This window comes from Heteronotia binoei, chromosome 9 (genome assembly GCF_032191835.1).
Source record: "Heteronotia binoei isolate CCM8104 ecotype False Entrance Well chromosome 9, APGP_CSIRO_Hbin_v1, whole genome shotgun sequence".
Taxonomy (NCBI): domain Eukaryota; kingdom Metazoa; phylum Chordata; class Lepidosauria; order Squamata; family Gekkonidae; genus Heteronotia; species Heteronotia binoei.
The window spans coordinates 53951785-53973894 of NC_083231.1; the positions used below are offsets into that span (position 1 = coordinate 53951785).

Sequence of the window (22110 nt, forward strand, 5' to 3'; positions counted from 1 at the left end):
CTCCTAATATGGTTGCCAACCTCCAGTGTGGTCTGAAGGTCTCTCAAAATTGCAACTGATCTACAAAGATCAGTTTTCCTGGAGAAAATGGCTGGTTTGAAGAGGAAACTGTATGGTATTATACCTTGTTGAGGTTCTTCCCCTTCCCCTTTCCAACCTCTGCCCTCCCCAAGCTCCACCTCCAATTCTCCTGGAGTTAGCAATCTTATCCCTTAGCTAGAGGATTTCAAGCATCAGGTACTAGCAGAGAGCTCATTCACCCTCAATGGCAAGCTACTGTCAGTCGGACATACTTGCAGTCTGGGCTTTTTTGGTACAAAAAGCCCAGCAGGAACTCATTTGCATATTAGACCACACACCCCTGATGTCACCATTGTGTCACATAGGGCTTTTTGTAGTAAAAGCCCAGCAGGAAGCTATTTGCATATTAGGCCACACACCCATCACCAAGCCAGCCGGAACTGTGTTCCTGTGCATTCCTGCTCAAAAAAAGCCCTGCTTGCAGCTTTGTCTATATAAATAGCTAATATATAGATAAACAAGAAAACCATGAGAGCTCATTTCCTTCTGTGAACAAGGAGGTGGTTTGCTTCTTTAACTGCTACAGATACAAACAGTGGTCGCAACAGTAAGATGGCAGACAGAAGATTCTAACACTTTCCCTGAAAGATATGAGTTTATGCTCAAAAGGCTAGCTTCTGGCAGTGGTAATGGTTTGTTGAACTGAGAATGTCACAATTGATGATGACATCAAGAGAATTTATAGGCCAAAAGAAACCTTGCTTTTTTGGTCAGCTGACTGTAAAAGGTGAGGGAAATGACCTTCTGTTCAGCTGAACCAAGAGGACTGTTGATTGCCTTGTATTGGCTGAGGTATCTGTCCTTGCCTTGTCAAGGGACTAATTCTTTCTTTTTTCTTTTTTTAGTTTGAGTCCAGTGGCTTGCACACTAAAGCTTGAATGATATCTTATTGCTCTTAAAGCTGTCACTAGACTCAAAAATTATATTCAACATGAAAAGGTATGCTTTAGCCATACATTAGGGAGAAGGAAAAAGGAAACATGAACAATTAGGGAAAGTATCTGGGCTAACTGAGAAAGATTGGCTGGGAATCTGTCCTTCCCTCTTTCTAGCTACTTGAATTCACCAAAGGGCTGAGGCAAAAGGCCTTTTAGCTAATGGCCCTGTTCAGCCTTAAAGGCTCTGAAGATCTTTCTGGGTTTGGAGTGGTGCTTTTGGTTTTCTGCTACGCAGAAGAGTCAGTCTCCTTGCATGGATAGAGAAGCTATGGCAGGCCAAATTGGTCTCATGGCACCATTTCTTTAAGTTTTCTTAATTTTTCCCACTCTCCTATTGAGGTGATGTTGAATGTGTGTCTGTAAACCACTTTCGTCTGTATATAGGCTTCCCAATCCCCAGGTCCCAGCGGGGGATCCCCCGGTTTTACAGGCTTCCCCCCTCCCCCAGCCAGCTGGCCAGCGGGGGAAGCCCCACCCCCACAGCCATTATGCACCTCCATGAACGATTCCCATAGGGAATGATGGGGAATTGATCTGCGGGTATCGGGGGCTCTGGGGGGGCTGTTTTTTGAGGTAGAGGCGCCAAATTTTCAGTATAGCATCTAGTGCCTATCCCCCCAAAAAACCCCAAGTTTCAAAAGGATTGGACTAGGGGGTCCAATTCTACGAGCTCCAAAAGAAGGTGCCCCTATCTTTCATTATTTTCTATGGAAGGAAGGCATTTTAAAAGGTGTGCTGTCCCTTTAAATGTGATGGCCAGAACTCCTTTGGAGTTCAATTCTGCTTATCACACCCTTGCTCCTGGCTCCACCCCCAAAGTCCCCAGATATTTCTTGAATTGGACTTGGCAACCCTATCTGTATATCTCTGAAAAGACAATATAAAAATATGTATGTATGAAACTCACCAGTGCACTTTTAATGCCACCTGCCACAGACAAATCAGCACAATCACTAGTGATGTACCACAAGACAAAACAAGAGAGAAAAATGGCTTCAAAAGGAAAGTTCTCAAAGGGAATGCAGCTAAAGTGCTCAAAAAACAAACAAACACCACAACATCAGTATTTGCCAGATCACTGAATCTTTTCAAGAGATGCAACCTGGTGGCTATCAATTTTGTGAGTCAGAAAATAAGAGGCTGGAGACCATCTTGGGGAGCTGGTGTGTGGGGGGGGGAGAAGATGCTCTAGGAGTATCAATTTCTTATAGCTTTGTAAGTATCATTTGAGACAGTGCCCTGCTCAGCATTGGCCTTGGGTGTGCACAACTGTCTCCCTTTGGCCTCTCTCCTAAGTGAGGGCCAGGGACTCCTCTTTTTGGAGAGCAAAAATACAAGTCTTTTAAGTCTAAATAGTCAGCTTTCCCACAAGTACATGTCTGCTGGGTCTAACTCACGTTACTCTCTAATTCTAATTCAAGGAAGAGAAGCTGGTAGACAAGGATTTTTCCAAATGGACCCTGTCAGACTCTCTTCACAGCTGCAAAGTCCTTGTGTCCATTACCATAAAGGTATTTTGCTGTCTTACAGCTTCATTTCAATGTGGCCATTAACAGGGAAGTGAAAATAACTTCACACAATTTGCATCATTCAATTCCATTGATTTGTGGATGTCCGTGTGTCCTAAAATGTTTTGTCTATTCTCTAAAAGAAATTAATATCCTTAACTACGGCCATACCTCAGGATCTGTTCTAATCACAGAGGCTGCTTAGATATATTTATTGCCTCTAAAATGTGAATAGACAGGAAAGAACCCTTTGAATGACCATTTATGTCATAAAAGCATCAATATATATATCTCCTCTGCTGTTAAGCACCTGTGGTTTCCTTGTTCCCTAGGTATTTTGTAATTTCCGCAGACACAGTGACCTTTACATTTAACCTCCACATCCAATTAATAGTCTGCTTTAAGTAAATGGAGATTCAGTAACTCAAGGTTAGGCAAATATGGCCAACAGTTGATGCAATATTAATAACCCAATCAGATACCTATTCTCAGTGGGAGGATTAAAGTTCAAAGTTCTGTAAACTACCAACTAGCTTGTAAAAAAAAATAAACAGCAAAGACAGGACCAGGACACTTTGAAAAATGCAACTCATGGCTTAAAAATACATATTTGCTCAGTGTGAACACCCCTCTAAACCATCATGTATAGTGGAGAAACATCTTCATCTCATGCAGAGCTTCAATTAATAATGTACAAAGTAGAAACAGAATTGAAACCACTCATCAAACCATGGTTTCCATTCCTGGCTTGAAAAGAAGGCTTTAATTATGGGAAAACTGAAACATTGTCTGGTATTAGTAGACCACTTAACTGGATGGTTAGAGGCCTATCCCATAGTTTCAGCCACAGCTAAAACAGTAGCAAGGAAGGAAAGGAAAGGTCCCCTGTGCAAGCACCAGTCGTTTCTGACTCTGGGGAGATGTTGCTTTCACAACATTTTCACGGCAGACTTTTTACGGGGTGGTTTGCCATTGCCTTCCCCAGTCATCTACACTTTTCTCCCGGCAAGCTGGGTACTCAGTTTACCGACCTCGGAAAGATGGAAGGCTGAGTCAACCTTGAGCTGGCTACCTGAAAACCATCAGGGATCGAACTCAGATCTTGAACAGAGTTTAGGACTGCAGTACTGCAGCTTTAACACTCTGCACCACGGGCTACCAAACAGTAGCAAAGGTAGGCTTAAAAACACATATTACCTACATAGGGCTTAATTAAGGGTGTAGATTTGGATTTGAGCCAGCATTTTTGTGGGTGAGTTTTATAGGAGGTAATGACCACAGTAGGGGATTAAATGAGATTTCTATTGCCCCACTTTTTCTTGAGGTAGAGTGAAACATTGTAACAAGATTTTAAAGAAGACCTTTAACTAAATTGGTAATGGAAACCAAACTGCCATAGACAAAAGTTTTAGCTTTGTTAAGGATGAGAACTGCCCCTAAAAAAGACCTGGGGGTGAACCCTTATGAGCTGATATATAAATTGTCCTATATTGGACAGACCAGCAGAGTATTGTTGTATGAATGGATCGAACACAATATGTTGCCGCTTTGCTGTCCACGTTGTCTTCTCTTTGTCAACAGGCGCACACTGCCCAAACTGCCTTTGGAATCCCCTGTCCATAGGCACAAACCAGGAGATGAGCTCCTTGTCAAATCTTGGAGGGACTGTTTCAGCTGCTACTAACTACAGAAGCTGCTGTAAGGATGAGGGGAAAAGGCTAAACTCGTCACACCAGAGATAAGGACGTGCCTAACTTGGAAGCAGTGCCTTTAAAAACGGCCAAAGACCAGTGGACTAGGAAGCTGAATCCTAATGATCCGTTGGAACTAACTTTTAAAAAGGGCATAATTGTCCATTCTTTGAGCTTTTAGTTTATAGATGTCTCAATTCCCTGCTTGGTGCTATACTCCTGATAACAAAGATTGGAGATCCGAGCGTAGGTACAATGAGATAGTAATCCCATGGTTGTACAACTGGACAATTAGCTCTGTGGATTTAGAGGTTGACCAACAACTGTGCCCTTAGTATAAAATAGTTATTTGGGGGTTAAGACACCCCCCCGAACACTCTTGGGTTATAAATGGTAATGGTTGGGGTGAGTGGAAAACTTGGTGGTTTTTAAGAAAGATTGGTGAAAATCCCATACAAGTATGGGAGGTGACATGAAAGACAGCCATTCCCTATTATAGTGGGGATACTGGTGGGTGGAAGAATTAAATGACTTCACAACCCCTTCAATTTGTGAATTTTCATAAGAAAAAATTATGCCTTCAGTGCATAGGAAATCATATTGGGAGTAGCAAAGAATCTAACTCTGGGTCGAGCTCTGACTCAGAGACCTCTTGGATAGGACAGTGGGTTTCTGAACAAGGGATCTGGGTAGAGTGGTGTTTCAGAAATTAAAATTGCATACTAGCCCTGAATAAACAGAGAGGCTAACGAAATAGGGAAACTCAAACAAAAGAAAGCTTGCATTTGGATAATAACAGTTTTTGCTATTTTTGTTTGGATATGGAACGAATATTGACTATAATGTGGGTATTTATTTTCATTCCTCTTGTTCTAGGGGGTGGGAACAAAACCTAGTCTTTCAAATTGGGGAGAAAGTTGCTAATGTTGCTTGTGTAAAAAACTGTTGGCTCTCTCTGAGAGGTCAAGTTCACTATCATGACCTATTTGCCATAATCCCAATGCCACTAACAATTTCAGAACGGTCCAGGTTCGGTAATGTATTAAGGAATACAGCAAAACAAGAACCCAGATATTATAAAGGGAATGTCCAAGGACAGGGGGCTTGGTTCCCTGACAAGGATCGAGCCCTAATGGCATCCCTGTGTATCAAAATGAATGATACTGGCCCTGGTTATGTGTGGAATATGAGTGGCCTCAGAGCATACAATTGGCAATACCATTCACCCTGGCTTTTGAACATAATACTGGGAGTAAACATAACAGGAATAAGCAGGATGTGTTAAGCACCTCCTTTGATGAGAGAATCTACATAGATTCCATAGGGGTCCCCCGGGGAATTCCCGACAAATATAAAGCCCGAAACCAGATAGCAATAGGGTTTAAGTCATTATTATTTGGTGGATTACCATAAATAAAAATGTGGATTGGATAAATTCATAGTATAATCAGTAAAGATTTAACAAGTATACCAGGGATGCTATAAAGGGGATAGCAGGACAATTGGAAGCTACTAGTAGGATGGCTCTGGGCTGCTGTGTGATCCCTTGTGTAAGAGGGTTAATCTATACATTTAAATAAATAAATATCTGGCCAGAGGATGGCAGTTCTCAAATGTCAGTGGAAAACTGGCTCACACAGGTTGGTAGGGGAAGCAGGGCTGAAGGGGTAATGCCTCCTGCCATGCAAAGCTCACCAGCTCCCAGGCAGGTGCTGTGCATGTTTTGGCCCCAGGGGAAAGAAGCATGCTTCCTCTTCCTCCCTCTGCTAAGGACACAAAAGCTAAGGACACAAACCTTTTATTGTGTGCACGTGTTGTTTCTGACTTATGGTAACCCTGTGAATTAATGACCTCCAAAATGTCCTATTATTAACAGCCTTCCTCAGGTCTTGCAAACAGAGGACAGTGGCTTCCTTGACTGATTCTCTATGGTCTTCCTCTTATCCTGCTGCCTTCAACTTCATTGTCTGCATTATTGTCTTTTCCAGTGACTCTTGTCTTCTCCTAATGCGCCCAAAGCACAATAGCTTCAGTTTAGTCATTTTAAAGTCCAGGCTTGATTTGATCTAGAACCCACTTATTTGTCTTCTTGTCAGTCTGTGATATCTGTAAAACTCTCCTCCAGTGCCACATTTGAAGTGAATTAATTTTCTTCCTATTAGCTTTCTTCATTGTCCACCTTTCATATCCATACATAGTAATGGGGAATACTATGGGGAATATATTATCTTGAGCTTAGTCACCAGCAACCCATCCTTACCCATAAGTATCTTTTCAGGCTTTTTTTAGCTCCCTCATGGCTGTCCTTCCCAGTCTCAATCTCCTTTGGGTTTCTTGGTTGCAGAACCAACTAAATGATACATAGGGTTACCAGGGCCAACTGAGGAAATATCTGGGGACTTTGGGGGTGGAGCCAGGAGCAAGGTTGTGACAATCATGATTGAACTCCAAAGGGAGTTCTGGCCATCACATTTAAAGGTACCATGCTCCTTTTAAATGCTTTCCCTTCACTGGAAATAATGAATGATAATGAATGACCTTCTTTTTGGGCTCACACATTTGGACCCCCTGGTCCAATTCTTGACACTTGGGGGGGGGGGGTTTGAGGAGAGGCAACAGATGCTATGCCAAAACTTTTGTGCCTCTACATAAAAAAAAATAGCCCCCTGAGAGCCCCAGATACCCACAGATGGATTCTTCATTATACCCTATGGGGATTGGGCTCCATAGGATATATGGAGTACCCAGCGGACATCTCACCTCATTTTCTGATAATGCCTTGGCAGCCTGCTTGGAACACATAGTGCCAGTGCATTGGTTGTTTCCAGCTCAGTTCAGAGTGTTGGACATCACTTTTAAAGCCCTTTACCACTTAGGTCCTTCATACTTCTCCCAGGATTCTGCCCTGCACAAGTTATGATCCTCAGACAGCCTTATCCTAGTAGTGCCCTCAACCTACAGTGATCCATTTGGCAACAATTCAGTCATGGGCTTTTCAGTGGGTGTGGCAGACACCTTCACTTGTCTTATTCAAGATGGAGTGTGTTTTCTTCAAGAGGATCTTTGGTGGAGGATAAACTATTTTTGCTTAGCCATCTTTGTACCCATTTAAGACCCTCAAGTCAACATATGCTTCCTATGTGCCAACTTCTATAAGACTGGGTCTATTATATTTTTTTTTATTAGCATTGCCTGAGATAAGCGGTTTAATTCAGCCTTGTGACTTTTGCTGTGGTTAAATTTTTGCTTATGATATTTAGTAATATTTTCTAATGCAAATACTATTATATATTTATTTATTATTATTTCAACTTATATCCTGCTGGCTCAGGGCTGCTCACATTGAATTCATAATTATGTGTTTTGTATCTTTTCTTATTTGTTTATGACTAATTGGTCTGTAAGAATTAATTAATGAATGATAACTAGAGCAATTATATCAGTACAGACCTAACAGTCAATTTTTGTTTGCTTTTCACATCAGGCAAACCAGCTGTGCTCCCTGAACGGTAATAAGTGGCTACACATCATGTTCAAAAGTTCAGGGTACACAAAACAATTCCAGGTAAGGATCAAGTTAATGGTAGTGTATTGCTTTGGTAAATTCCAGAAAATTACATAATGTAGTGGCTCCAATTGAGATTGGAATCCAGTAATGTAGAATACTAACCATAATTAAGCCCAACAGCAAAATAATCCTTCCTTACTGCAAATCAAGGGGATATTTGCAGACAAAGGTTAATTATGAGGAGGGGGAGGGGAAGGAAGAAGATGTTGATGATGATGATCTTGATGATGATGATGATGATGATGATGATGATGATGATGATGATGATGATGATGATGATGATGATGATAGTATTGGATTTATATCTCGCCCTCCACTCTGAGTCTCAGAGCGGCATACAATCTCCTTTACTTTCCTTACCCACAACAGACACCCTGTGAGGTAAGTGGGGCTGAGTGAGCTGATCCAAGGCCATTCCAGTAGCTGCAAGTGGAGGCAAGGGGAATCAAACCTGGTTCTCCCAGGTAAGAGTATGAACACTTAACGACACCAAACCGGCTCACACTATTTTCAGCTGGCCACAAACAAACAGGACCCCTTCCTTCCACTAATTGCAGCAGAGGTTGTTCCTGCTCCAATTTATGTGATATTTTTTATCATTCCTCTTGAAGCTATTCTGGTAATTCTGAGAGAAAACAAAGTTAGGGCCAAACTGCATATTACAATGTATGTGAGTCCATTGCAGAAATCCACAGTCATACTGCAACTGTGAGTTTGTGGTGGAAACACCACTTAAAATTGTTGTGGGAGCCTAATTCGGATCAGGACATTGCGCAGAATAAGGAAGGCCCCCCCATGCTATTTTTCCAAGCCAAAACAGCACCAGGGGAATTATTTGCCTCACCAGGGGGCTGCACATGCAAGCATTCTGTGATCATGGAGCCCTCTCCCCTCAGATTTCAAGGTTCATCAGCACTGTGACTGATCATATTCAATTTCTAATTCTTGATTGGCAAGGACTGTGGGACCAGTGGCTCTCAAATGAATAAACATGGTGCCAGATTGGATCAGCCACATAATATAAAGTCTAGAGATGTTGGCCAAAATGCTTGTTCCTTCAACATAGAATAAGAGCATTTGCAGTTTGCAATGCTCATGGCAAAAGAAAGATAAACAAGGCAGTGAAAGCTTGGACAAAGACCTCCTCTTATAGTTCAACAGACAATCCATATACCACAGAGAGAAGGAAATAGTTACTACCCATTTCTTCCAGGTTGCAGCTAAAATTAACATCTGAATTTGAATTCTGGCTTTCTAGCAATTAACTGTTTAATTTCTTGATTATTTTTAAATTCCATTAACTCTTACTGTAAGGCTGTGGTTCTGTGGTAGGACATCAGGTTCAGTCCACGGAATCTCTGGTTGAAGTGAAAGGATCAGGTTGTTGATGATGTGAAACATCGCTTGAGGCCCTGGAGAACTGCTGCCAGTCAGAGCAGATAATACTGACCTTGGTAGATCAGTGGTCTGACTCAGTATAAGGAAACTTCATGTGTACCTCTCCATTTTTATCTGCCTTGTGTTATGTACAGATCAGGTCATTAATATAACCCTATCATTTATTTATTTTTTAAATGTGAACATGTTATGTAGAAAGAAGAATGTAGCAACCGGGGATTGTAAATTGCCCTTGGATTTATTATAATCTCCGCCCCTTTCTTTTTAATATAAGCAAATTACTTGCAGTGAAATAATATTGTTTGATAGCTGCATTGCATCTCCTCTGTTAAATCATATGTGACCAATGGAGAGGCTCAGGAAATTAAGTGGATTTCATGGCCAGGGTGAGTAACAAGTATTTGTCTGAGATGGCAAGTGTTTTTAATTTGACTTGAGTTTTGGTGGTAGAAAGGCTTTGATTTTAGTTATTTTCTGCAGAAACTAGTAAAACCAAGATATTTATAGATCTAAATAGAGTGCAACTACAAGTAAACATATCATTTAAATAAGGAACTATATTTTAAACAACTGGAACAGGTAAATTGCAATTAGTGTCACTTCTTTAATCTGATAAATGCCATGATTTATTGATATTGTTTTAACACGGAGAATAATTATCTTTCTACATTTTTTTTTTGCACAGCTGATGAACAGTTGCTGTTAATTTAATGCATTTGTTTTCAAGCCAGGGCTTCTTTGGAGGCATGTACATGATTTTGAGACACGCGTACAGAAATACCTGGAAGAAAATCAGAACATTTGGCAGCAATACTTTGAGGGCTAGCTTTATTAAAAGGATGGTGTCCTAAGTCCTAACCAAATGCACCTTAAAGGATCCTTCTCATATGGTTTTATAGTACACTTTTGTGTCAGTAATTTTTTTTTTCTTCTATCAAATGTCAAGGTTTGTTGGAAAAAGCCAAGTTGTATCTGACCAGAAGACAATTGCCATCCCTGGAAGAAAGGAAAAAGTATGATTATGAATTTGCAAATTCCACTTCATTCCATGGGGTGCACAATATTGTCCGAACCCATAGCAAGACACGTAAGGTACTATGGATGTTAGTAGTCTTGGGCTCCATTATCCTTGTTGCTTGGCAAATCCGCAGTCGTTTCATCAACTATTTCAGCTGGCCCACCACAACATCAGTAGTTGTTCAATATGTTGAAAATATTGAGTTTCCTGCTGTAACTTTTTGTAACCTGAACAGGTAAGTCACTTTTGTTTCCTCTGTCCTTATTTGCTTCTCAGGCACTAAACACCTTAGCGTGCATTGGCCATGTATAGCATAGTTGTTGAAGGCAGTGATACAGTCAAAAAGCTGCCCCAAGTTCTTTGTTTCATTGAAAGAGTTTTAAGAGCTGCCTCAGGATTAAACTGGAGTATTTGAGTCTCATGCAGCATTTTTGTTTTGTGCCAACAGGTACCAAACCCAAGCTGTAGCTAACCTGAGCATCGTTTTCTTCCTCTGGAGTATAGTTTCTGGTGTCCTTAGTTTGTTTGATGCTGAGGACAAGTTTGGCCAGGAGCTCTCAGATTTTCTTCATAGAAATCAAAATTTCAGCATCAAGGAGTTTACCAGGAATAATGGTTTCTATCTCAACAATAGCACATTGTTGGAATGTGAATTTTTTGGGAAGCCTTGTTACCCTCAGGTAATATTTATGTTTTTATCATAACGTAAATGGAAATGTGGACACTGTAACTGATTCCCCACTAGACTTGTTCCAGTGTCAGAGCTCCTTTCCCTCCAACGCTTCTGTCCGATTTCACACAAGCTGCCTCGGGGCTGTGACTCACTCCACCTCTTTCCCATGGCAAGCAAGATCCTCTGAAAACCAGTTTCTGCTTGTTGCAGGAAAGAGGCAGACTGAGTTGCAGCCCTGAGGCAGCTTGTGCAAAATCAGACAGAAGCATTGGGGGGAAAAACAGCTCCGACGCCGGAACAAATTTAATGGGGAATTGGTCAGAAATGAAGTTGAGGGAAAGCATGTAAAAATGGCCATTTTGGAGCCACACAAAGAGTACAAGTGTGGTTAAGTGTTGAACTTAGAATGGAGAGATTTTGCCCATAAATCCAAATCTACAGCTACAGTTCTCCAATTCCAATTCCAATAACCTTTAATGGTATAACAGATACAGTTCTCAAGGAGAACACTAAGAGGACTAGGAAAGCTAATGCAATTTCCCCTTTTCCTTTCTTTGTTAAAGGATTTTGAGCATGTCTTCACTGAATATGGAAACTGCTTCACTTTCAACCATGTTAATGTTCCAACCAGAAGAAGAGTGAGCCTCTCTGGAAGGGGACTGAGTTTGCTTTTTGACATCAAACAGGTCAATGCAATATGCATCCGCTGAAATATTCTGGAAATGCAACACTAAATCTTGCTAGTTAAAAGCATTTGGGTAACCTGAATGAAACTTTGGGTAACCTGAATGAAACATGGTTCTTTAGCCCAGATATTTACAATAAATACAGAACTACACTTCACTTACCACAAGCATTTGTAATCTTAGTGCAAGACATTGAGTCAGCTTGCTTAGATTCTATCATTTACAAAGAGAAAATCAAGTGATACTACATAATGTAATAATCATCTTCCTCTTCAGTAACATATCACTATATTTAAAAGAAAAAGTGGTTGCACCCCCTCTTAGGCATCAAAGTCTTTAAAACAGGGATACTTGCAGGTCAAACAGGGTTTTATATAGTTGGAAGGACTTCCCAAGTATGAAGAAAAACAGTTTAAGAATTGATGTTTCGAAGGAAAACAGTTCATACAAAAAACAATGGCCTGAAAGGAAAAAAAAAAGACTATGCACCGGGAATACAGAATGTTGAGACCAGTAGAATCTTAATTAAAGGGGGGAATTAGCCAGCACAAACTCCTGGTAATATATAGAATTCTGGAGGGGAAGATTTTTGTGAGGAGCACCAGAGAAGAGTAATTCTTTACTCTTCCTTGTGATAGCTTGTGGCTTTTAAGGTACAAAGAAAGCAGGAGTCAAATGGAATCAGCTTGCAGCTAATGTAGATGCAACAGAAAATAGATACAGATCTATAATATAAATGACTATGCAATGTTGGGATGATAAGTATAGAAAGCGGTGAGATAAAGCAAGTATTCCTGCGGAGTATTCCCTATGGAAATATTTTTGTATAGTATTCAAGGGAAAATATTATAAAACTTTGCTGGTGTGCTATTTGCCATATGTTTAGTATTACTTTAGGTAAACTCTGGCCTGGATGGGCCAGGCTAGCTGGAGTTCATCAGATTTCACAAGCCAAGCAGGCTGGGTCCTGGTCAGTATTTGGATGGGAGACCACCAAGGAAATCCAGGGTTGCTATGCAGAGCCAGGCAATGGCAAAACCTCTGAACATTTCCTGCCTTGAAAATCCTATGGGGTCACCATATGTTGGCTGAAACTCGATGGGACTTTCCACCACCACTTTAGGTAAATGTTTGAGTGAAAAGTTGTGGGTCAGACACTATAGTGATTTCAGCACAGCTCTTTTATTAGCAAAAACACAACTGAAAATACACGCAGTTAGCCATAACTGTATACACAGAAACTCCACCCAAAATACATCTTTAGCAATAAAAAACCCAATAGAAAAACAGGCACTCGGAACCCTCATTTGCATGGTCTTCATTCAAATGGATATTACCTAATTGGCCAGCTCAGCAAGGGTGGCCACTCTGAGTGTAGCTGCAAGGAGCCTCTCAATGGCTTCATTCAAATGGATATTGCTGGATTGACTGGCTCAGCAAGGGTGGCCAATCTGAATGCAGCTGCAAGGAGCCTCACCAACAAAGAGTTTGAAACTCCCAGTACACTACACTGTGCTAAGATTGCAGGGAGGTTTCTGGGTTTTTAAAACATATTTGGTACCTTTTTAAAACACAATAAAGATCCCAGAAACATGTTTTGAAAATAACTTTATATTGGGGCTTGCATCACAGGTGTTGCTGTTAAATCATTTCTGCAACTTTTTTGTATTATTTTTAAATGGCAGAATTTTAAATAACATTTTTGAACTATCACTTTCCCAAATAATATATTGGTTGGTACTCATCACATATACTCTAAGTCCACTGAAGTCAATGGGCTGAGAGAAATATAACTAGATTGCATTTCCTGAGCTCACCCTGACACCGGTTACACTTAGGCATCTGCTTAAAGAGACAATTTGCTGCATACAGCACTGTATAAAGTACAGGTAATAATAATAATAATAACTTTTTATTTATATCCCGCCCTCCCCGCCAAGGCAGGCTCAGGGCAGATCACAACACATAAATACAATACACAGTTAAACAATACTACACAATAATTACAATTAAATAAAACCAACATTTAAATCGACTTATATTAAATTAACATTATGGTGCTATAACTCAGATATTCTATAAAATTTAGTGGCTAAAAAGCTTCTTCAGCGAATCTATCTTGGCTCAGCATTAAGTAAAGGCCATTTAAAAGAGAAAGGTCTTGCAGGCCCTGCGGAATTGGTCCAAACACCGCAGGGCCTGTACTTCCTCCGGGAGCTGGTTCCACAGTAGTGGAGCTGCAATAAAGAAGGCCCGTTCCCGAGTAGTCTTCAATTTGGCCTCCCTTGGCCCAGGGATATTCAGCTGGTTCTTTCCAGCTGACCTCAGCGCTCTCTGGGGTTCATATGGGAAGAGACAGTCCCTCAAGTAGGCAGGTCCTCGGCCATATAGGGCTTTAAAGGTAATAACCAGCACTTTGTAACGGACTCGGTACACCACTGGCAGCCAGTGCAGCCCACGCAGCCCCGGCTGTATGTGCTCCCACCTCGGGAGTCCCAACAACAGCCTAGCCGCCGCGTTCTGCACCAGCTGCAGCCGCCGGGTTCGGCACAAGGGCAGCCCCAGTACAGTAATCCAGTCTCGAGGTGACCGTTGCATGGATCACCATTGCTAGGTCCCGGCGCTCAAGGAAGGGGGCCAACTGCTTCGCCCGTCGAAGATGAAAAAATGCGGACTTGCCAGTGGCCACTATCTGTGCCTCCATTGACAGTGAAGGTAAAGAGAGGGGGTACCTTGGCAAGCTCAAACACCTGCAAATAGTTGGAACTCTGATCTCCCAACCTGGAACTTGTTAGGATGCTGTTTCCATACACTCTTTGCTTTGGCAAAGCAAAGATCAAAAGCATTGCTTCTGTCCCTTCTCGGTTTCATTTTGCTGTGAGGCTGGAGTGGGGGTGGGGAAACAAGACCCTCCTGTGATCAGCTGGGAGTCTGCTTCTGACCAACAGGCATCTACCAACTGAGTGTTCAGTAGCTGCTCAAGTTGCTCAGTGCAATCCACACATATCCCTGATTGGCTTTACAGTCTGATCGTCAGTGTTGATCAAGGTACGTTCATCTACTGAACATGTTCACTGGGAAATTGGTAGCATCTCAAATCATATCCTTAGCTTCATGGAGAAAGAGAATGAAAAATCCCAGCAGGAATTGGGAGGTTGGGGTGAGGGTTAATATTTATTTATTTATTTACTTACTTACTTACTTCAATTTATATCCTGCCCTCTCCATGAACAGGCTCTGAGCGGCTTACAAGGTCACATAAATAGCAATGAAGAGGCAATATAAAATCCACAATTAAAATTTAAGCTTTTAAATTTTCAGAATCTCACAAAGAATAAAAACCAGAGTAAAAGTTGTCGTCAGTGGTGGTGGATGGAAGCCTTCTGAGTGTTGCCATGGAAAACTGAGCCCCTAGCCACCAGGCTAGGGCTGTCAGCAGGGGAGGTCAAGAGTAGAATTTGAATACCTGCTGCCTCAACAAAACACCTGATGGAATAGCTCCATTTTGCAGACCCTGCAGAATTGCAATAAATCCCACAGGGTCTTGACCTCAGATGGGAGCTTATTATATCAGGCTAGCTGGACATCCTTCAAGCCAAGAACAGCCAAAAGATGCTGATCGGTTGAGTGCAGGGCTCTGTAGGATACATACAGGGAGAAACACAAATTTTAAAAAACCCTTTCCACCTCTAAAAGTTGGCAAAAATTCCAGGAATATGGGAGTGGTGAGGATTTTTATTTATTTATTTATTGCTTATCGAAGAGTCTAAAACATATTCCATATGGGACAGAAGGTACTCCGCAAGTCATAATTTCATCAGTGAATCCCATCTAGCTTGTGGCCAGATGACTGAAAAATAATAAATGTCACCTCAGTTTCTTTAAAAAAGATCCAGAGGGGATCCAGGAAATTATAGGCCAGTAAGCCTAACATCAGACCCAGGTAAATAGGTTCTAGATAGAAAAAAGGAAGGACTTCTTCAAGTGGCAAGATTTGTGGCTGCCATTATAGATTTTTTTTAAAAATGAGTAATGAATATATTGACTACTCTCCTTTTTACCACTCTGGGTTGTTTTCTTAGGATGTCACTGGATAAATTTTAAATCCTTATAATTTATTATTGATAATTCAGCCTAAATTTTCATATAATTTTGTTGTTGTATTGAATGTTTTATTGAGGTGTTTTTCCCCCTATTGTTGAGTCTGGTTGTTGGTTGCTATGGCATTTTGTTGTTAATACAAAAAATATTGATTGATTAAATGATTGAAGGAAGTACTTCTTTACTGAAAAAGTATTTAAACTGTGGAATTTAATTTCAGTTGCGGTAGTGATGGCCACAAGTACAGAATGCTTTAAGAGTGAGTTAGGCAGATTCATGCAGGTGAGGTCCATCAATGGCTACTAGACATGGTGAATGAAGGGAAGGTATTCAGCAAACCTCTGAATACCGGTACTGAGAGGCAGCAGTAAGGGAGGGCCTTGGCCTCTATGTTTCTCTGGCACTCCAGTGCAAATGGTTGACTATAGTATAAAATTGTATGCTGAACTAGATGGGCCAGTGTCTGATCCAGCAGGCTCTACTTCTGTTCTTCTCTTCTGTATGTTTACTCCAGGAAAAATTAAATACAATCAGCCATTCTCCTCTCCATTAATTGTTTTCCACTCCCACAGATGACTGAGCAAAAAGACAGATAAGCCCTTGTGATTGATCCAGAAGGAAATTCTTTAATGATAGTGAGGGTGACAATGCTGGTTCTTCCTTATATAAAAGGAAGGATATTGAGCCATTTTGTGGGAAGGGCGGGATATAAGTCATAGAATAAAAAATAAATAAAATATGTTTTTACCCAATAGGAAAGACTTCTGGTATGAAACTGGGTTCAAATTATGAATTCCATTAAAAAAATTGCAGCTCTTTCTCTGATAGTGCAGATTTATCTGTGTTAGAATGGAAATGAATCTGGCAGAAATAGCCAAGTAAATGGAATGTGCTTGCAAAAAAACCTGTAAAATTTAAATATGATTTTTACATTAATGTTTGACTTGCTGCTGCTGTACAGAATTATGACATATAATTAAACTATGTATTACAAAATGGTATGTTTGTACATAAGTGCTATTGAGTCATAAATAACTTATGGAGACCCCAGAAAGAGGCTTTCAAGACAAGTGAGAAGCAGAGATGGTTTGTCATTGTCCTCCTCTGCAGAGTCTTCCCTGGTGGTTTCCCATCTAAGTACTGATCCTGCTTAGCTTCTGAGTTCTGATGAGATTGAGCTATATGATGTACCTAATGCTTAATAATTCTGTTCTTTATATAATGTTGATTGCAACTGTAGGTTATCTTTCATTGGGGCAATTCCCAGGTTCATGGGAATGCAGGAATTACAGGTTTGGAAGCAATCGTTTCTCTTTTTACTGTAACTTTTTAAAGACATGGGGCATGCTTTGTCCATTAGGAACAGTTCACTGATGACCCTGCTCTTGGTTTTGTTGATGCTGGTATAACCTTTGCTATCCATTCACCTCAAGAACCTCCTCGGTTTGATGGCTTGGGTATATCTACACCTGTTGGGATGCATGGCCATGCTGCAATACGCCAACTTAAGGTAAGAAATGTATTCGCAGTGTAAAAAGAGTGTTAAAATAGTACTACAGATACCAGTATTTAAGTTGCTGTTGAGCAAAAAAAAATTACTCTTATGCTGAGAAAAGGAGATACTGGCGTCAGAGTGAGTTGTTTGGCTCTGCAGCAACTTGAATCCTGGTATCTGCAGTGCTAGTTGCACACTCTTCTAACAAGGACTTTTTTGTAGGAAAAAGCCCAGCAAGGACTTATTTGCATATTAGGCCATACCCCCTGATGTCACCATTGTATCTCACAGGGCTTTTTTAGGTTAAACAATTTTATTTGGTAATATATGGTAATTATATCCAATACTAATAAAATATTAATAAACACTTACTACCTTCCCCATACATTACACTTTCCCCTCCTCCCCTCCCCCCAAATCTTGACTTCCGCCGGTGCCAATTGCCTAAAATTCTAATATCAAAAGGTATCTTTAACTTTAAAAGAATCTTAATAAGAAAAAAAGAATATATATATATATATATATATATATATACACACACACACACACCATTTTGCAAAGAAATAAAAACACCCATTTCTTATACTTTATAAAGTCCCACCCAGTTATTATAGTTCATCTTTCTTCTTCTAAAAACCTAAGTGGTATTCTCAAAATTCACCCCATGTCCTTTTACTTTCCATTCTTTTTCTATATTGTTCAGTTCCGCAGGGCCTGTAAAACAACCCTCTTCCGGTTAGCCTACACCTAGCTTGAGAATTTTAATGCAACCTGCCAGATCTCTGTATATATTGGAATATTTATTCATTTTTATGGTTTTATCTGTTTTATCTGTTTTAAAGTTATTCCCTCACATGTTTAAATATTGTTTAATTTATGTTGGATCTAATGCTGGAAGCCGCCCTGAGCCACTTGTGGGAAGGGCGGGATATAAATTCTAAATAAATAAAATAAATAAATAAATATATATATATATATATATATATCTTTTGAATTTATCCCAATCCATTTTAAATCCCTCTAAATCATAGTCTTTCAAGATTCTTGTAAGTTTATCCATTTCACTCCATGACATAACTTTTACACTCCAGTCCCATTTTTCTGGTATTTTATCTTGCTTCCATAACTGCGCATATAATGTCCTAGCAGCTGAAAGCAAGTGCCAAATTACAGTTCTGTCTTCTTTTGGAAATTTCTCCATTTGTAATCCCAATAGGAAAGTCTCTGGAGTATTCTTAAATTCATATCCCAAGATTCTAGAAATTTCTTGTTGAATCATTTGCCAAAACTGTTTCGCTCTTTAACAAGTCCACTACATATGGTAGAAAGAACCTTCATGCTTTTTACATTTCCAATATCTATCTGGCATCTTGTTGTTCATTTTTGCTAACTTTTTAGGAGTCACCTGTACATCATTTTATAACAGTTTTCTTTAATACTATAACATGTCGAAATTTTCATAGAGTTCTTCCACAAGTATTCCCATGTTTCCATCTGTATTTCTTTATTAACATTAATTGCCCATTTTATCATTTGAGATTTTACTACTTCATCTTCAGTAGACCATTTCAGTAATAGTTTATATAGTTTTCAACTTTTCATTATCTCCAAGCAGAACTGTTTCCAATTCGATTTGCTCTTTTCTTATTCCTTCACTTTTAATGTTGTTTTCCATCAGGTTTTTAATTTGTTGAATTTGAAACCAATCATATTTGTTTTTAATTCTTCCATATTTAGTTCGATTTTACCACATTGAATTTTCAGTATTTGACCATATGATAGCCACTTTCCTTCACCTTCAGCATATATTTCTATTACTTCCGTTGGCACTATCCACAACGGCTTTCTCTCATCTACATTTTTTTTGTTTTTTAACCAAGTATTTAACAGATTTCTCCTTATATAATGGTGCGAGAAAAAGCCGTCCATTTTACTTTTACCATAATACATATATGCGTGCCACCCAAATTTGTTTCCATGTCCTTCTAATGCTAGAAGTTTTTTATTTAACAGAGTTATCCATTCTTTTATCCACACCAAGCACACCGCCTCATGGTATAATTTTAAATCTGGTAGTTGAAATCCACCTCTTTAGCATCTGTTAACATTTTCATTTTAATTCTTGGTTTCTTCCCAGCCCACACAAATTCTGAAATTTTCCTTTGCCATTTAATAAATTGTTTATTATCCTTCACAATCGGAATTGTTTGAAACAAATACATTATTCTCGGTAGAATATTGATTTTTATTGCGGCTATTCTTCCCAATAACAACAAATTGAGTCTATTCCATTTTAACATTTCTTCTTCCATTTTATGCCATAACTTTTCATAATTATTTTTATATAAGTCAATATCTTTCATGGTAATTTCCACACCTAGATATTTTACTTTAGTCGTAACTTTACACTCAGTTAAGCTCTGTAATTCTTTCTGTTTTTCAATTTTCATATTTTTACACAAAATTTTTGATTTCTCTTTGTTTATATAAAATCCAGCCAGTTCTCCATATTCTTGTATTTTACTCAAGAGCAGTGGCATTACTTTAATAGGTTTTCATTTATGAACATAACATCGTCAGCAAATGCTCTATATTTATAGGAAAATCCCTTCAATTTCAGTCCCTCTATCTCTTTAAACTCCTGTATTTGCATCAGCAAAATTTCTAAAGTCATTATAAACAACAACGGAGATAGGGTGACCATAATGTCTGAAGGCCAGCCAGGGACACGTTGGGGGGGGGGAGGTAGGGGTGCGCGCACGCAAAGCGCGCGCGCCGTTGGAAACAGGAAGTGACGTCACTTCCGGTGACGTCACTTCCGGTGACGTCATGCCACCACAGGAAACAGGAAGTGACATCACTTCTGGTGACGTCACTTCCGGTGACGTCATGCCACCACAGGAAACAGGAAGTGACATCACTTCCTGTGACATCATTTCCCCGCGTCACCTGCCGGAAATGGGAAGTGACATCACTTCCTGTGACATCATTTCCCCCAAATGACATCATTTCCCCCAAATGCCACTGCCGGAAACAGGAAGTGACTTCACAGCACTTCCTGTGACATCCCCAAAAATCCCCCAAATATCACCGCCGGAAACAATTTTGTTCTGAAATCCTGTATATACTTCATCAGTATATGGGATAAGGCACTTTCTCAACTGTGCTGCATAATGCAGCCTATTTATTTTGTCCTGTTTGCTCTGTTGGCTCTATCTGCGCCACCTTCATCACTTTCGGGGTGTGGATCCCCCAGTGGGGTGGTCTCCCGACTCCCTCCGCCGGCTGTTTCTGATAGCCCTGCGCCCCCTCTTTCATTTGATATGTGTCCCGTGCGGGTGCCACCCTCCCGCCGGGAGATGCCGCAAAATGAGCCCCCTTGAGGCTTATGGCGGCAGGGCTCGGGGGAAGCGAGCTAGACTGCTGTTCTTTTGAGGGGTTATAGAGTGTTTCGAGCCCGTCCCTGTGGCATCGGTCCCATCGTTGTGGGGCCCAGGGGGCCGGCGCAGCGGCACGCCGAAGCAGCCTGTCACTAATAACACAGGTCGAGATGCAGGACAGGAACCCGGAAGTGACCGACAGAAGACACAAACACAAAGCTCCCTTACACTGAATCAGTGCTTGGGTCCACCAAAGTCAGTATTATCTACTCCAGTCACAAACACAAAGCTCCCTTACACTGAATCAGTGCTTGGGTCCACCAAAGTCAGTATTGTCACATAAGAACATAAGAGAAGCCCTGTTGGATCAGGCCAGTGGCCCATCCAGTCCAACACTCTGCGTCACATAAGAACATAAGAGAAGCCCTGTTGCATCAGGCCAGTGGCCCCTCCAGTCCAACACTCTGTGTAACATAAGAATATAAGAGAAGCCCTGTTGCATCAGGCCAGTGGCCCCTCCAGTCCAACACTCTGTGCCACATAAAAATATAAGAGAAGCCCTGTTGCATCAGACCAATGGCCCCTCCAGTCCAACACTCTGTGCCACATAAAAATATAAGAGAAGCCCTGTTGCATCAGACCAATGGCTCATCCACTCCACCACTCTGGTCACATAAGAACATAAGAGAAGCCCTGTTAGATCAGGCCAGTGGCCCCTCCAGTCCAACACTCTGTGTCACATAAGAACATAAGAGAAGCCCTGTTAGATCAGGCCAGTGGCCCCTCCAGTCCAACACTCTGTGTCACATAAGAACATAAGAGAAGCCCTGTTAGATCAGGCCAGTGGCCCCTCCAGTCCAACACTCTGTGTCACATAAGAACATAAGAGAAGCCCTGTTAGATCAGGCCAGTGGCCCCTCCAGTCCAACACTCTGTGTCACATAAGAACATAAGAGAAGCCCTGTTAGATCAGGCCAGTGGCCCCTCCAGTCCAACACTCTGTGTCACATAAGAACATAAGAGAAGCCCTGTTAGATCAGGCCAGTGGCCCCTCCAGTCCAACACTCTGTGTCACATAAGAACATAAGGAGGGAAGGGAAGGGAAGGGAAGGGAAGGGAAGGGAAGGGAAGGGAAGGGAAGGGAAGGGAAGGGAAGGGAAGGGAAGGGAAGGGAAGGGAAGGGAAGGGAAGGAAGGAAGGAAGGAAGGAAGGAAGGAAGGAAGGAAGGAAGGAAGGAAGGAAGGAAGGAAGGAAGGAAGGAAGGGAGGGAGGGAGGGAGGGAGGGGGAGGGAGGGAGGAAAGGAAGGGGGGAGGGAGGGAGGAAAGGAAGGGGGGAGGGAGGGAAGGAAGGAAGGGGGGAGGGAGGGAGGGAAGGAAGGAAGGAAGAAAGGAAGGAAGGAAGGGAGGAGGGAGGGAAGGAAGGAAGGGAAGGGAGTGAGGGAAGGAAGGGAGGGAAGGAAGGAAGGAAGAAAGAAAGGAAGGAAGGGAGGAGGGAGGGAGGGAGGGAAGGAAGGAAGGGAAGGGAGTGAGGGAAGGAAGGAAGGAAGGAAGGAAGGAAGGAAGGAAGGAAGGA

At 41.1% G+C, this 22110-nt stretch overlaps 1 protein-coding gene across 1 annotated transcript in view; it reads left to right on the forward strand.

Moving 5' to 3' along the window:
- The first annotated feature begins 9530 nt into the window (after positions 1 to 9530).
- The window catches only part of ASIC5 (acid sensing ion channel subunit family member 5), a 30990-nt gene continuing 18410 nt past the window's right edge, over positions 9531 to 22110 (forward strand). The window contains exons 1-5 of the mRNA XM_060247322.1: positions 9531 to 9570; positions 10131 to 10437; positions 10651 to 10882; positions 11439 to 11561; positions 17023 to 17172. Of these exons, the coding sequence (XP_060103305.1) occupies positions 9531 to 9570; positions 10131 to 10437; positions 10651 to 10882; positions 11439 to 11561; positions 17023 to 17172 (852 nt within the window). The remainder of the gene's footprint in view (positions 9571 to 10130; positions 10438 to 10650; positions 10883 to 11438; positions 11562 to 17022; positions 17173 to 22110) is intronic.